General features: G+C 40.1%; 1 protein-coding gene across 1 annotated transcript; it reads right to left on the reverse strand.

The window, feature by feature from the left end:
• Positions 1-11690: 11690 nt before the first annotated feature.
• Positions 11691-16349, reverse strand: LOC138873533 (uncharacterized). Its single transcript, XM_070152003.1, has 4 exons — positions 15789-16349; positions 13807-14605; positions 12932-13224; positions 11691-11741 (listed from the first exon to the last, which is right to left on the reverse strand). The coding sequence occupies exons 1-4, from the start codon at positions 16347-16349 to the stop codon at positions 11691-11693; spliced, it is 1704 nt and encodes a 567-aa protein (XP_070008104.1).
• Positions 16350-16550: the final 201 nt, after the last annotated feature.

Below are 16550 nucleotides of genomic sequence, written 5' to 3' on the forward strand. Positions count from 1 at the left end.
CTGTCAAGCAGAGGCTGAGAAAATTCAAGCCTGATATGAGTATGAGAATTAAGGAAGAAATCACCAAACAATTGGAAGCAAAGGTCATTCGAGTCACTCGATATCCTGTTTGGTTGGCTAATGTCGTTCCTGTGCCAAAGAAAGACGGCAAAATTAGAGTATGCGTCGACTATCGCAATCTCAACAAAGCAAGTCCAAAGGATAATTTCCCATTACCCAATATCCATATTTTGATCGACAATTGTGCCAAGCATGATATAGGGTCTTTCGTGGATTGTTATGCCGGGTATCATCAAATTCTAATGGATGAAGAAGATGCAGAAAAGACGGCATTCATCACACCATGGGGAACTTATTGCTACCGGGTAATGCCATTCGGTTTAAAGAACGCCGGAGCAACCTATATGAGAGCAATGACCACAGTGTTTCATGATATGATACACAAGGAAATTGAGGTATACGTGGACGATGTGATCATAAAATCAAAGCATCAGGCCGACCACGTTGGGGATTTGAGGAAGTTCTTCTTAAGACTTCGCAGGTACAACCTCAAGCTTAACCCTGCCAAGTGCGCATTTGGAGTTCCGTCTGGAAAGTTGTTGGGATTCATAGTCAGTCGACGAGGCATCGAGCTAGACCCATCAAAAATCAAGGCCATCCAAGAATTGCCACCTCCCAGGAACAAAACTGAAGTAATGAGTTTGTTGGGGAGGTTAAATTATATCAGCAGGTTTATTGCTCAGCTCACATCAACCTGTGAGCCAATTTTCAAATTGTTAAAAAAGGATGCTGCAGTCAAATGGACCAATGAGTGTCAAGAAGCGTTCGATAAAATAAAAGGGTACTTGTCAAACCCACCCGTGTTGGTCCCGCCAGATCCAGGGAGACCTTTGATTCTTTACTTAACGGTTTTGGAAAATTCATTTGGTTGCGTATTGGGACAACATGACCTCACTGGCAGAAAAGAACAGGCTATCTACTACCTTAGCAAGAAGTTCACAGCTTATGAGGTTAAGTATACTCATCTGGAAAAGACATGTTGCGCCCTAATCATGGGTAGCTCAAAAATTGAAACACTATTTGTCATCCTACACTACTTACCTCATTTCTCGGTTGGATCCATTGAAATACATTTTTCAAAAGCCTATGCCAATGGGAAGACTTGCAAAGTGGCAGATATTGCTCACAGAATTCGACATCATCTATGTGACTCGAACCTGCAATGAAGGCTCAAGCACTGGCCGATCATTTAGCCGAAAACCCGGTCGATGAGGAATATGAGCCGTTGAAGACTTATTTTCCTGACGAAGAAACAATGCATATCGACGAGGTGGAACAAATTGAAAAACCTGGCTGGAAACTTTTCTTTGATGGAGCCGCTAACATGAAAGGAGTCGGAATAGGAGCTGTAATTATTTCTAAAACAGGGAATCACTATCCTGTTACGGCTCAATTACGATTTTATTGCACCAATAATATGGCTGAATATGAAGCTTGCATTTTGGGGTTAAGGCTAGCTACAGACATGGGTATCCGAGAAATCTTAGTCATGGGAGATTCGGATCTTTTGGTACATCAAAATTCAAGGAGAATGGGAGACCCGAGACTTAAAGCTCATCCCATACCGGCAATGTCTACATGATCTTTGTCAGCGGTTTCAATCAGTGGAATTCCAACATATTCCAAGAATCCATAATGAGGTTGCCGATGCATTGGCTACCCTAGCATCAATGTTGCATCATCCGGACAAAGCTTATGTAGATCCAATACATATTCAAGTCCACGATCAACACGCTTATTGCAATATGGTTGAAGAAGAATTTGATGGTGAACCATGGTTCCACGACATCAAGGAGTATATCAGAATGGGGATATATCCCGCACAAGCCACAGGAGATCAAAAGAGGACCATTAGGCGATTAGCAAATGGATTCTTCTTAAGCGGAGGAGTTTTGTATAAAAGAACACCAGATCTTGGATTATTAAGATGCATAGATGCCAGACAAGCTACAGCTGTCATGTCTGAAGTACATTCAGGAGTTTGCGGACCCCACATGAGTGGATATGTGTTGGCAAAGAAAATCCTCCGAGCTGGTTACTATTGGCTTACCATGGAGCGAGATTGTATCAGTTTTGTGCGCAAGTGTCATCAATGCCAAATACACGGAGATTTGATTCATTCTCCACCATCCGAGTTGCACACAATGTCGGCACCATGGCCCTTCGTTGCCTGGGGCATGGATGTGATTGGACCAATTGAGCCGGCAGCATCCAATGGGCACAGGTTCATTCTGGTAGCTATTGATTATTTTACCAAATGGGTTGAGGCCAAGACATTCAAATCAGTGACCAAGAAAGCTGTGGTCGATTTTGTCCACTCAAATATCATATGTCGATTCGGAATCCCGAAGGTGATCATCACAGATAACGGTGCTAATCTTAACAGCAACTTAATGAAGGAAGTATGTCAATAGTTTAAGATTACACATCGTAATTCTACCCCATATCGGCCCAAGGCGAATGGAGTAGTAGAAGCAGCCAACAAAAACATAAAGAAGATACTTCGGAAAATGGTAGAAGGTTCAAAACAATGGCATGAAAAATTACCATTTGCGTTATTGGGATACCGCACTATTGTTCGCACTTCAGTAGGAGTCACTCCTTATTTGTTGGTATATGGCACTGAAGCAGTAATTCCTGCAGAAATTGAAATTCCTTCCCTTCGGATCATCGCCGAAGCAAAGATTGATGATGATGAATGGGTCAAAACCCGTCTGGAACAGTTAAACTTGATTGATGAAAAATGATTGACCGCAGTATGCCATGGTCAATTATATCAAAGAAGAATAGAAAGAGCATACAACAAAAAGGTGCGTCCTCGGAAGTTTGAAGTAGGTCAGCATGTGCTGAAACGTATTCTTCCACATCAGGTTGAAGCAAAAGGCAAATTTGCCCCGAATTGGCAAGGACCATTCATTGTGACCAGAGTATTATCAAATGGTGCACTATGCTTAACAGACATTGAAGGCAAATGCATAGATATGGCGATCAATTCTGACGCGGTAAAGAGATATTATGCATAACTTTTTGAGTGTTTGTATTTAGCATTATTTCGAAGATTGGAATGACAAAGGCAATTTATTCTGCTATCCAAACACTATACCATTTGTTTCCCCTTTGAGCCATACTTGTTTCTTTCCTACCATCTCTTGGAATCAATAAAAAAAATATAATAATAAAAAAAAATCACTATCATCCGGTGAACTACGTTTGACCTGATTCCTCAAAGAAGGATACGTAGGCGCTTCACAGCTCGGTTATAGGGTGCACAACATGCACAATGTGCACAAAAAGAAACATTAAGAGACCCCAATCAAGAAACTGGGGCAGAAATTGTATTGGAAATAAGAAAAGATTCCAAGAGTTGTAATTTTAAACCCATACCAAAGCTATTTAGCTTTTAAATACCTTTTCCATTTCTAACCCCATACCAAAAAGACCTTTTGATCAATCTTAGAAAAATGTTGAGGCAAGCAAATGAAGATGGTTCATAACACTCGGGTACAAACAAGAAAAGAAAGTAAAAATGAGAGAGTCTTATAGGTGAAAACCCACACGGGCACCATAAGGCGACGGAAGTTGAGAAAAAGGTGAAATGAGAGAGTCTTATTGGTGAAAACCTTCGTAGGCACCATAAGGCGAAAAGGAAGTGAAAAAAAATGAACAAATGAGGAAAGTTTATCAGTGAAAACTCTTTAAGACATTGCAAGTCCAACAGGTCTGTGAAATGAAAAATGAAGTTGGGTTATGGAAGTTTTGGCAAAAACAAAAAAGAGACAATTGAAAGGAGATTGATTAAAAGACTGGGTTGATTAATCCGAAATGCATACCATGATCATTGGTGCCAGTAACTCCAATCAGATAAGTTTTCATTTTGCTCCAACAGTCATCCAAAATTGGATTTTTCTTTTCATTCTATAATTGTCGAAATCAACGTGTTTCGTCACTAATAATCTTACTTTTCTAAAAGCTTTGAAATAAGTTTTATTCCAAACAAATAAGAAGGAATGTCAAGGTATACTACCAAGATTCAAGGTTACATGATGCAAAATACGGCCACAAAAAGTGGAAGATAAAGGATATGGGTGTAAGAAAGGTGAAATCGAAAGTGGATCAGCAAAGTCAGAAGGGACATATGACTACAGTTAAAAGGGTTTGAAGGAAAACATACAGAGGGGAATCCTATAGTCAAGGATCAATTACAAGAACAAAACAATCTTTTCAACCATTCCAAGGCAATAAAGAGAGACGAAGAGAAGCCTCACCATCGGCAAGAATTCCCCAATTAACCACCCTGCTTTAAACTAACAAAGTTTTCTTTGATTTAAAAACAGGGGCAAATACAATATCTGTGTCAGGAAATACCTGGTAAAGAAGAAGTCAGGCGTCCACCTGGAGAATGAGGATAAATAATTAAAAAGTCAGGCGTCCACCTGGAGAATGAGGATGAGAATTAAAGAAGTCAGGCGTCCACCTGGAGAATGAGGATGAGATAAAAAGAAGTCAGGCGTCCACCTGGAGAATGAGGATGAAGAATTGAAGAAGTTAGGCGTCCACCTGGAGAATGAGGATGAGATAAAAAGAAGTCAGGCGTCCACCTGGAGAATGAGGATGAGAATTAAAAAAGTCAGGCGTCCACCTGGAGAATGAGGATGAAGAATTAAAGAAGTCAGGCGTCCACCTGGAGAATGAGGATGAAGAGATAAAAAGAAGTCAGGCGTCCACCTGGAGAATGAGGATAAAGAAATTAAAGAAGTCAGGCGTCCACCTGGAGAATGAGGATAAAGAAATTAAAGAAGTCAGGCGTCCACCTGGAGAATGAGGATGAGAATTAAAGAAGTCAGGCGTCCACCTGGAGAATGAGGAAGAAGAATTGAAGAAGTCAGGCGTCCACCTGGAGAATGAGGATGAAGAATTGAAGAAGTCAGGCGTCCACCTGGAGAATGAGGATGAAGAAGATAAAAAGAAGTCAGGCGTCCACCTGGAGAATGAGGATAAAGAAATTAAAGAAGTCAGGCGTCCACCTGGAGAATGAGGATGAGAAATTGAAGAAGTCAGGCGTTCACCTGGAGAATGAGGATAAAGAAAAGAAGAAGTCAGGCGTCCACCTGGAGAATGAGGATGAGAATTAAAGAAGTCAGGCATCTACCTGGAGAATGAGGATGAAGAATTGAAGAAGTCAGGTGTCCACCTGGAGAATGAGGATGAAGAAGATAAAAAGAAGTCAGGCGTCCACCTGGAGAATGAGGATAAAGAAATTAAAGAAGTCAGGCGTCCACCTGGAGAATGAGGATGAGAAATTGAAGAAATCAGGCGTCCACCTGGAGAATGAGGACAGAGAATTAAAGAAGTCAGGCGTCCACCTGGAGAATGAGGATGAGATAAAAAGAAGTCAGGCGTCCACCTGGAGAATGAGAATAAAGAATTAAAGAAGTCAGGCGTCCACCTGGAGAACGAGGACAAAGAATTAAAAAGAAGTCAGGCGTCCACCTGGAGAATAAGGATAAAGAAATTAAAGAAGTCAGGCGTCCACCTGGAGAATGAGGATGAAGAAAGAAAAGAAGCAGTCAAGGCACCCACCTGAAGAACGAGGGAATGAAATCGAAATGTTGAAATCAAAAGCCCACTCATATGAAAAAGAAGCACACTTAGAATCAACAAAGCATAGGAGTCCAACAGAATCCCCAGCAAGAAACAACAAGAGTCCCAAAAGAAAATACGGGACACAATGAAAGGAATATGGAATAAGCCAAATGCCCAAGAGTCACCAAGATATCAAGACAACAAGAAACGCAAGGGCATGATCTAGATAAGATTTTTATAATTCATGTACCATAATCTAGTTTAATTTTTGTATTTCCTTTAAAGTAAGGTGTAATAAGGAGGTCAGCAAGCAGTAAAAACAGCACGAAGCAGCAGTAACATCACAGTCCCACGGTAGTCCCAGCTACCCAAAATTCCCGAACTACATTGACCTGATTCCTTTATAGCCAAGGATATGTAGGAAACCTTTGAAGCAGAGGTTCGGTCAAATCTTTCTAAAAATGCTTCCCACGGAGTATTCGAACGGGCAAAAATCGCTCGTATCCGCTCACTTTATCTTTGCACGAAAACTCTTCGAGTTTCCGCACAAAGAGGGGCAGCTGTGAGCACGTGATTTTTGCCTTACGAAAACTACTCCAAAATAAATCAAAAAATAAAATAAATTTCTTTTACTGTGTAATTTTTGAATTTTGCGTGATGCTAAATAATTGTGTTATATCCGTAAATGTTTACTATGTCTTAATAAAATGAAAATAAAATAAAATACATATTGCATGCATATAGGATTTAATTATGCATTTAAAAGATAATTTAAATAAAATCACAAAAATATGCATTGGTTCTATTTCAAATGTTTCACTGTGTGATTGATGTTTTGTCTATGTGTTAAATAATTGTTATAGAGTAATTAATATATTTTTTGTGAAGTTAAAATTATATTATAGTTAATATTATTGTAATGATAATTTTGTTTTTATTTTTAATTAGGATTTTATTAATTAATAAAATCAATAAATAAAAAATATACAAGTTGTAAAGATTGGACCTGGATTAAAATCCAGGCCCAAATCAATTTACCCCCCCCCTGTCAGCCCAATCCAAACAGCCTGTCCGGTCCAATTCAAAGCCAGAACCAAACGACGTCGTTTGGTCACCTCTCATCAAGGGCCGTTGGATTAAATCCAACCAACGGCCAAGATTTCATCACCCTAACCCAAGACCCTTACCCGATCCATTAACCCGATTCAGTCCGACCCCAACTTTAAACCAAACGACGTCGTTTGGTTTAATGAATTAATCCTGGCCCTTCATCTTGCTTGATCGGACGGACGATATCAATCCACCCCACCCCTATATAAGTCTCAAACCTTTACCCCGGCCCCTAACTAAACACCCCCTCCCATCCTCTCTTGTTCATCGTCTTCCCAAACAGGCCCCTAACCCTAGCCGCCCCTATTCCCCTTCGCCTGAAACCCGGTGGCATCAACGCCGCCGGTCACCAAAATAACACCCCAGAACCCCCTGAACCTCCTCTATCCAAATATGTTATCTGCTTGGTTCGAATCTCCCTGAAGGTTCTCGAATCTTCATTTGAGATTCGAGCCAAGTTCAAATCTAAACCAAACAGCACCTAGTTAACACCATAGCTTCCCCTAGTCATCCTGAGTATGGATCTGTTGTTTGTTTGGCTCGAATCAGTTCTGAACTTCTCGAATCTTCTTTTGAAGATTCGGACCAAACAAGAACAAACTCAGATCCGTTTCAAACTAACACCAAATGACCCCTAGGCTACCCTCACCCTTGTATCATGTTTGGTTCCCTTCGAATCTGCCCGGAAATGTTCGGATTTAAGATCCAAGAACCCTAAAAATACCAAACTTTCGGATTCTATTCAGATTAAGTAAAGATTGAGGTTCAATCGACCTTAGTCGAAGTATTTTCAGTGGAAAATACTTCGACTAAGGTCTGTTTGATTTCAAACAAAAAATCCAAATCCAAGTTGAGTTCGAGTCGGATTAAAATTGAAGATTCAAAGGTATTTTTTCTATTATTTTGTGTATTCTACGTGTATTGTTGTCTGTGTCAATAGCTTTTTGATTTTTCATATTTGTTTTGATCAATTCTGTCATTTCTGTCTCCTACCTATCTACTTGATCCGAATGTGAATTGTTTCTGTTGGTTGTGATTGTTTACAATGTGTGTAATCGACTCGATTAAGTTCGTCGATTAGTTATATTACGAATTTTCATTTCTGAAAATGTTGACTGAAACAGTCTGCTTCTATTGTTTAGACTAATTATTGACAAATGTTGTAAATAGTCAACTGATTAATACTCGTCAATTAAATCATGTTTGTTTGTGAATCAGTGAATTCAAATGTATGCTGTATATGTTGTTTTCTGAACAGGGCATTGTCAGTATATTGACAATGCTCCTGTGTATGTTTGATCTTAGTTCAATTATAAGTTCAGTTTGCATTATTATGCTGAACTCAGTGTAATATTGTCAAGTTTGAGTTCAAGTTTACAAATGATGATTAGATGTAATTGTGATAGAATGTTTACATTCTTAGGATTCAGTCCAGAACCTAAGAGAATTGGTTATAGCTGTGTTAAATCAGGTTGATAATTAAGTTTGAACAGATTTTTAAATCTGTTTTGTAAATTCTGTTACGATTTTGCATTTAAGGCAGTAATAATAGTGATCACAGTAGTATTTCTGGGATAAAAGCAGTAGGGTAATTTGATAATAATAGAGGGCTGAAAGTGGTATGTTAATGGCTATTAGTTAATGATACTCATGGGGAACAAAGGGTAATGGGGCTGCTTAAAATCAGGATAGGATCATTTAAATTATTCAAAAGCAGTTTTAATGGAACTTTTTGATTTTAAAAGAAGAAGGGGGTCCAAGAAGCACTTAAAAAGATAAAGACCAGCCCTGTATAAATACAGGGAGCTAGACAGCTTAAAAGGGGCAGACTTTAAGAGATTTTTGGAGGAGAAAAAATCTGAAAAGGCAGATTTTGAGAGAAAAATAGAAATCTGAGAAGAAAGAAAAATACTAAAGGAAACAGAAAATAGAACACTCACATACACACTCACACACAGATACAACAACAGAAACAGAAAATCAGAAAAATGGGAATTTGAAACTGAAAAGAAACTGAAATCTGAAATGTTGTTCTTTTGTTGAATCTGTTCAACTTTATGTGATTCCACTGTTCAGTTAAAATCTGAAGTGTCTTTTAAAATACTGTATTGTGCATCTGGTTTCCTCGGGTCGTATTATCGCTCAAATCTGTGGAAATACTGCTATTCTGTTGAATTTGTTACTGCTGCTACTGCTGAAATTTACTCCTCCTACCTTCATTTTCCAGGTACATATCTTTTTAAATTCTATGTTGGAAAGAGATTCGGCATGATAAATCCATGAAGTTTGAGTTGCAGTTCTATTTTTCCATTTATCTAAGTTTGTTATTATAAATTTCAGTTTTGTTTCATGTTATTTCATATAGAGGTATGCTGGACATGTTAATTATCAGTTGATCATTTTCCTTTGAAATTCATACAAGTATTGTAATAATTTTATCTATTCCAGAATTTCATTAAGGTATAGTTATGGTTGAATTGTTAAGATAGGGAATATGGCATGAGGTTGGTTATTAATTAAGTCTTACGACATTGTTAGACAGGTATAAAGTAGTCCGGGAATATAAAGAAATGAGTGGTTAGTGTATTTCGATTGTTTGGTTGTGGATTAAGGCTAGACGATGATTGATTGTACTTAATTCATATATGGCATAATAATGATTATGGTTAACACCAATAGTTGGAAGTTGCATTATTATCCCCCATTATGGTTGTAAACGTCGAAACAGGGTGAATAATATTGTAGGCAATATTACTTTATTAAGTCAATTAGGTAGATTTGTTCTCTTTCTTAAAATAACAAATGGCCTAGGAGGTTATAATGTGAAAGTTAGTAACAAGGGTTGATTATATATACATTTACGTTTAACCATAAGCAGAATCAATTATAATAATTTCGCCTATTCGATTAAAAACGAATATATGAGAATAAGTTGAGATGTACATGTACAGATTGCAACACTTTAAATCAATGGTAAGCAAAAAATAGAAATTGCATTAAATAAATAATAAAAATTCTTGGAAAATATTTCTTTCCTTTATGAATCATTCATTTTCAGTTTCATATGCAATTTATTCTTTGGCATATACATATATATGTCATATTTGTTTTAAAGATAGTATTAATCATATTTTTATTCTGTCCTTTGAATTTGAATAGTTGGAATGAATATAATTTATATTCGGAAAATATAATCAACGGTCAACATTTAATAAAATTGTGAATTCTTTTCAAAGAATTTAAGGGCACCTTAAATGGGAATTTATCACGATTTTCACATAAAAATGTATGGATATAATAAACAACTTGTGGAAAATCCATAATATCATTACAAATATTTTGCGCAATTAGGGATATGTTCGCGTACCCTGATTATATTTTTAAAAAAAAAGCAAAAAATTCGGATTATGCGTACGCGCAACTTCGAGCGAATATTTAATAAAAGGATTTTTCCAAAGGCGTTAAATTAATTTCATAAAAACTTGAGATGTACGGTTCACTATTCAAGAAAAAAACAAATATTCTTGATTCGACATAATTTCGAAAAATGATTGTTTAATAAATATATTACCAAAAATTATTGTGTACACATACGCGTGACACAATTCCGCATTTTTTTTAAATTTATAACACGAATATACGTACGCGTAATTCGATCCAAAGAAGGGTCCTTAATCACAATAAGTAAAAGCGGTAGAAAAATCACGTAACAAAAAGCATTTAATAAAAATCAAGATAATTAAGCCAATAATATAAACAGTTAAGCGACCGTGCTAGAACCACGGAATTCGGAAATGCCTAACACCTTCTTCCGGATTAACAGAATTCCTTACTTAGGATTTCTGGTTCGCAGAATAATAAACAGAGTCATATTCTCCTCGATTCAGGGATTATAATTGGTGACTTGGGACGCCTGAAATTTCCCAGGTGGCGACTCTGAAACAAATAAACAAATCCCGTTTCGACTGTCCTTCGATTGGAGAAAACTCCCCACGCGCCCCGCGGGCGCGGTGAAAAGGAGGTGCGACATGACTGAACCTCAAAGAGGCTGCCTACGTACCCTTCGGGATCAAGTCAAACGTAGTTCACGTCATGGAGACTACGTTGTTGTTTTTTTCGCTCTTCTTTTCCTTTCTTTTCTTCCTTTTCTTTTCTTTTTTTTTCTTTTCTTTTTTCTTTTCACTTTCAGTTTTCTTCTTCTTTTCTTCTCCTTCTTTTATTCCTTTCTTTTCACTTTTCTTTCTTTTCTTTTTTTTCTTTTCATTTTCTTTTCTTCCGCACTCGCGTTTCTTAATGGTGACATTGGCTCCGAAAGAGGGATATGAAAGAAAATAAGTAAGGCTCAAAGGGATGACAAGGGGTAAAAGTGTTTAGATAGCAGAACAAAATGCCTTCGTCATTTCAATCTTTAAAGTATGCCAAATACAAACAAGTACTATCAAAATAAATAAATCCAACATGTCCTTTCAAGATGAGTATACTTAACCTAGTAGGGTGTGAACTTATTGCTGAGGTAATAGATGGCCTGCTCCTTCCTTCCAGTGATATCATGTTGACCCAATACATAGCCGAACGAATTGTCCAGTACCGTTAAATATAGAATCAAAGGTCGCCCTAGTTCTGGCGGAACCAATACGAGTGGATTTGACAAATACCCCTTTATCTTATCAAATGCCTCCTGACATTCGTTTGTTCACTTGACCGCAGCGTCTTTCTTTAACAGCTTAAAGATAGGCTCACAAGTTGTCGTGAGCTGGGCGATGAATCTGCTGATATAATTCAATCTCCCCAGCAAACTCATCACCTCGGTCTTATTCTTCGGAGGTGGCAATTTATGGATGGCCTTGATTTTTGATGGATCCAGTTCAATACCCCGGCGGCTGACTACGAACCCCAACAACTTTCCAAACGGCACCCCGAACGCGCACTTTGCAGGATTAAGCTTGAGATTGTACCTGTGAAGCCTTTGGAAGAACTTTCTCAGATCCCTGACATGGTCAGATTGCTGTCTAGACTTTACAATCACATCGTTCACATACACCTCGATTTCCTTGTGTATCATATCATGGAATATTGTTGTCATTGCTCTCATATAAGTTGCCCCAGCATTTTTCAAACCAAACGGCATGACCCGATAACAGTATGTTCCCCATGGCGTGATGAATGTCGTCTTTTCTGCATCTTCCTTGCCCATTAAAATCTGATGATAACCCGCGTAACAATCCACAAAAGAACCAATCTCATGTTTGGCACAATTATCAATCAATATGTGGATGTTCGGTAGCGGAAAATTGTCTTTTGGACTTGCCTTGTTAAGATCCCGGTAATCGACACACACCCTGGTCTTGCCATCTTTCTTCAGCATAGGCACAACATTAGCTAACCAAGTGGGATACCGTGTAACCTGAATGACCTTCGCATCGAATTGCTTGGTAATCGCTTCTTTGATCTTTACACTTATGTCCGTTTTGAACTTTCTCAACTTCTGCTTGACAGGAGGGAATGCCGGGTCAGTGGGTAATTTGTGAACCACTAAATCGGTACTTAGACCCGGCATATCATCATACGACTATGCACAAACATCCTTGTACTTGAACAATGCTTTGATTATCCCCTCCTTGAGTTGTGGCTCCAGATGAACACTTATTTTAGTTTCACGAACATTGTCTGGGTCCCTTAGATTAACTGCTTCTGTGTCATTTAGGTTAGGTTTGGGTTTTTCTTCAAAGTGACTTAATTCTTTACTAACTTCCTCATAGGCCTCGTCATCATCATATTCCACCTCATCATCACACTCGATTTCTTGCACTATTATTTTTGAGTTAGATTGGCTTTTAAAACTGGGCCGAAGATTCCTCATGCATGTCATGTCATCGATATCAGCATAAAAAGAACTGTACAGAAAAGAAAAGAAAAAGAAATGGAAACAAAATTAGGAATTAAGAAAGAAAAGGAATTGCATTTCATTGAATGTAAAGATAACAGGGTTTTAACTCATCCAAACGGACGGAACATAGCAACTGAATTACAAACCCTGGAGTAATCCAGGTGAACAAAAGGAAAACAAAACCCACTACTGCGACTCCCTCCGAGATGGAAGAGGAGTGGCTTCCCAGTTGTTGACATTAGCACGCCGCCCGATGTACTGTATATCTGCTTTGCTCGACCCTTCTCTGACCTCAACCATGTTCACCTCAGCAAATACCCTCTCAAGCCCTTTCTCCAAGTTCCCATCCGCCCCAATCAATGGACCAAACACCTTTGCCAATAATTGCTTTCCGATACTTGGCCTGACGAAGGACCTGGACAGACATGGAATTGGTTTGGGAAGAACCCATCCTCTTTTCTTCATCTTGCGGGCTCGTCTTACATCCGCCGCCGTAGGCTTGAAACCCAACCCAAAGGTATCCAGATTCTTGGGCAAATAAACTGGCTGAACAATACCTTGCAAATCAGCACCCAACCCTTTACCTGGTACAAACCCGTTTTTCAACATTTCAGAGGCTACCATGACAGTTGCAGCTGTTATTCTGGGGACCGGGACGCTTTTCCCCTCAGGAACCTTTTCTACTGAGACTATATCGAAAACCTGGTAAACCTAGGGCCCCTTATCATCATCAGTTTCTATGAAGGGTACGATGGCATCACTTACAATGCTCATGTTGTCTTCCCCATGCACTACGATCTCTTGTCTATCCCACTCGAATTTGACCATCTGATGTAGTGTAGAAGGCACCGCTTTGGTAGTGTGGATCCATGGTCGCCCCAACAGAAGATTATAAGACACTGCCACGTCTAACACCTGAAACTCCATGGTGAACTCGACCGGACCAATTGTCAATTCAAGTATGATGTCACCCACTGTGTCTGTACCACCACCATCAAACCCCCGAACGCATATGCTATTCTTATGACTTTAATCATCAACCTTCAACTTGTTCAATGTAGACAAAAGACATATATTGGCACTGGACCCATTATCAATCAGTACTCGAGTGACTACTGAATCTTCGCATTTCACGGTCAAATAAAGAGCTCTATTATGTTCTGTACCCTCCACGGGCAATTCATCATCAGAAAATGTCACTCTGTTTACCTCAAAGATTTTGCTGGCAATTTTCTCCATGTGGTTTACTGAGATTTTTTCGGGCACATAAGCTTTATTCAATATATTCATCAAATATCGACGATGCTCGTCCGAATGGATCAGTAATGACAACAACGAGATCTGCGCCGGCGTTTTTCTCAGTTGTTCAACAATAGAATAATCCTGTACTTTCATCTTTTTCAAAAACTCTTCCGCTTCTTCCTCCGTCACAGCCTTCTTGACTAGTACTGGATTGTCTTTAGTAGCCTTGGCCTTTCTCAACTCTTCGGGAGAAAAACAACGTCCTGACCGCGTTAATCCCTGCGCTTCACAACTCTCTTCCTCAATTTCCTTTACTTTGTATGTCACCACTACCTTTTCATATTTCCACGGCACGGCTTTGCTATCAACCACGGGTAATTGGACTACCGGCTTTATGACAATTGGTTCTATGTAGGTCCCTTTCACAACAACTACGGGCGCAGATGATGCCCCTGGTTCCACTAACTTGGCTGGCTCTGGCTTATTTGCGGCGACGGATGACCCTTTCCCTATTACCACCACTGGCTTGTCATCTACCCCTTTTGGCTGAGTTGTTGGCTTTGCCCTAACTGCCTTTTCTCTCTCCTTGGCTTCAGTAGAACAGATCATCATGACCGTCTGCAAGGGCTTTTTAGGCTCTGCTCCCTTATATAGCAGTTCAATCATGTTGGCCTCATGATGTGTCAGCAACGGGTTTTGATTAATGTTTGGCACCTCCGGAGCCTGTACTTCAATACGGCAATTATTAATAAGTTCCTACACCGCGTTCTTCAATCTCTAGCATTTCTCAGTATCGTGCCCCGGCATCCCTGAACAATACTCACAGCTGATCGAATGGTCCAGGTTTCTTGGAGGGGGATTTGGCATTTTGGGCTCGACAGGTGTCAACATTCCCAGCTGTTTCAATCTATGGAAGAGAGTGGTATAAGATTCTCCCAATAGAGTAAAGGTTCTTTTGTTCTGGACTTTCTCATTTCTAAAAGTTTGGTTCGGGCAAAAGCCAGCTCCTGGTCTGTAAGCCCTGAGGGTGGATATGTGTCTTGTGGAGGTAGATATGTGTTTGGGGAACCGGTGCATGCCATTGCGGGTGCGCCGGGGGCTGGGTATATGTCTGGGCGTGATGGACAGAAAAGTGTGGCTCTGGTGGTAGATAGTAATGTTGTGGTGGGCCATATGGGGTATACGGATAATTTGGGTGGTGGGGTCTAGGCTGGTTGTAATAGGTTGGAGGGTTGCTAGATCTGGACCAAGTACTAGCTTCAACTGTTGCGACTTATTCCTTCTTCTTCTTTCCAAACACACCACCAGTACCACTTTGGATGGCCTGAGTGGTTGCTTTAATCGCAGAATAGCTCATGATTTTATTGGATTTCAAACCTTCCTCGACCATGGCTCCCATCTTCACCACCTCGTTAAAAGACTTACTGATTGCCGTCACCAGGTGCCCAAAGTATGTTGGCTCTAAAGCCTGCAGAAAGTAATCCGCCATTTCACTTTCCCTCATTGGGGGGTCAACCCTTGCAGTTTGCTCTCTCCAGCGGAAACCAAACTCTCTAAAGCTCTCTCCGGGCTTTTTCTCAAGTTTTAACAGTGATAGATGGTCGGGGACTATCTCAAGATTATACTGAAAATGGCCAATGAATGCCTGTGCAAGATCATCCCATGTGTACCATCTGGCGGGATCCTGTCTCGTGTACCATTCCAGCGCAGACCCGCTCAAGCTTTGACCGAAATATGCTATCAACAATTCGGTCTTCCCCCCAGCACCTCTCATCTTGCTACAAAATCCATGCAGATGGGCTACTGGGTCACCGTGCCCCTCATACAAGTCAAACTTCAGCATTTTAAACCCCGCAGGCAACTGAACGTCGGGAAATGGGCATAGGTCTTTGTAGGCCACGCTAACCTGGCTGCCTAAACCGTGCATATTCCTGAAGGACTGCTCCAGGCTTTTGACTTTGCGAATCACTTCTTCCTCTTCTGCATTCTTAGCCGGTTTCTCAACTTCTTCCGGGATCTTAAAATGGGGTGTATAGGTATATGGCTCAGGATCTTTAAAAGTGGGTTCAGGGGGATAATATTGGTCATCGTGGGTTTGAAATAAAGGATAGCTGGATGATCTTTGTAGTGTGGCAGGTGGAGGTGCCACAAAGACAGGGGCAATTGGTGGAGGAGGGTTTTGTTTGGGCGGTGGAGGTTGGGGAGCATAGGAAGTAGTGCCATATCCCTGTGTGTAGTAAGGGAAGGCTGGAGATGAATTGGCAGTGGGAGGCTCCTGAACCTGAACCAAAGGCGGGATATACGATGGATTGGCGGGATATAATGGCGCCGGATGCCCCTGAGACCAGGCCCGATGCATTTCAGCCATTTGTTGTTTCAATTTATGCATCTCCTCTTTCATAGCGTTCACATCTGTCACCTCAACCTCTTTCAACGGGTCCACAATATCAGATTCCTCTCCAGTCATTTTCAGCTTGTTTTTTGATCGGGTGTTGTAGGAATGGGTTGCCAGAATGACAAACAACTAACCACCTGCCTGGTTCACACATTTAGACGAATATTCCGGTAGCGATTAGGCTTTATCAGATTGGATAACCGCACATTGGGCATGAATGCGCCTATACAGTTAACCATTTCTACTATGCATTTGCTCGACCGCATGCGTCAT

Source organism: Nicotiana sylvestris, chromosome 7 (assembly GCF_000393655.2).
Source record: "Nicotiana sylvestris chromosome 7, ASM39365v2, whole genome shotgun sequence".
In the NCBI taxonomy this organism is placed as follows: Eukaryota; Viridiplantae; Streptophyta; class Magnoliopsida; order Solanales; family Solanaceae; genus Nicotiana; species Nicotiana sylvestris.

Coding starts and splice junctions, on each gene's coding strand:
- LOC138873533 (XM_070152003.1), bottom strand. CDS start 16,349: ATGACTGGAGAGGAATCTGATATTGTGGACCCGTTGAAAGAGGTTGAG. Junction 13,225..13,806: donor TGATGAATTGCCCGTGGAGG/GTACAGAACATA, acceptor GGTTTGTACCAG/GTAAAGGGTTGGGTGCTGAT. Junction 11,742..12,931: donor CTGAGGTGAACATGGTTGAG/GTCAGAGAAGGG, acceptor TGACCATGTCAG/GGATCTGAGAAAGTTCTTCC.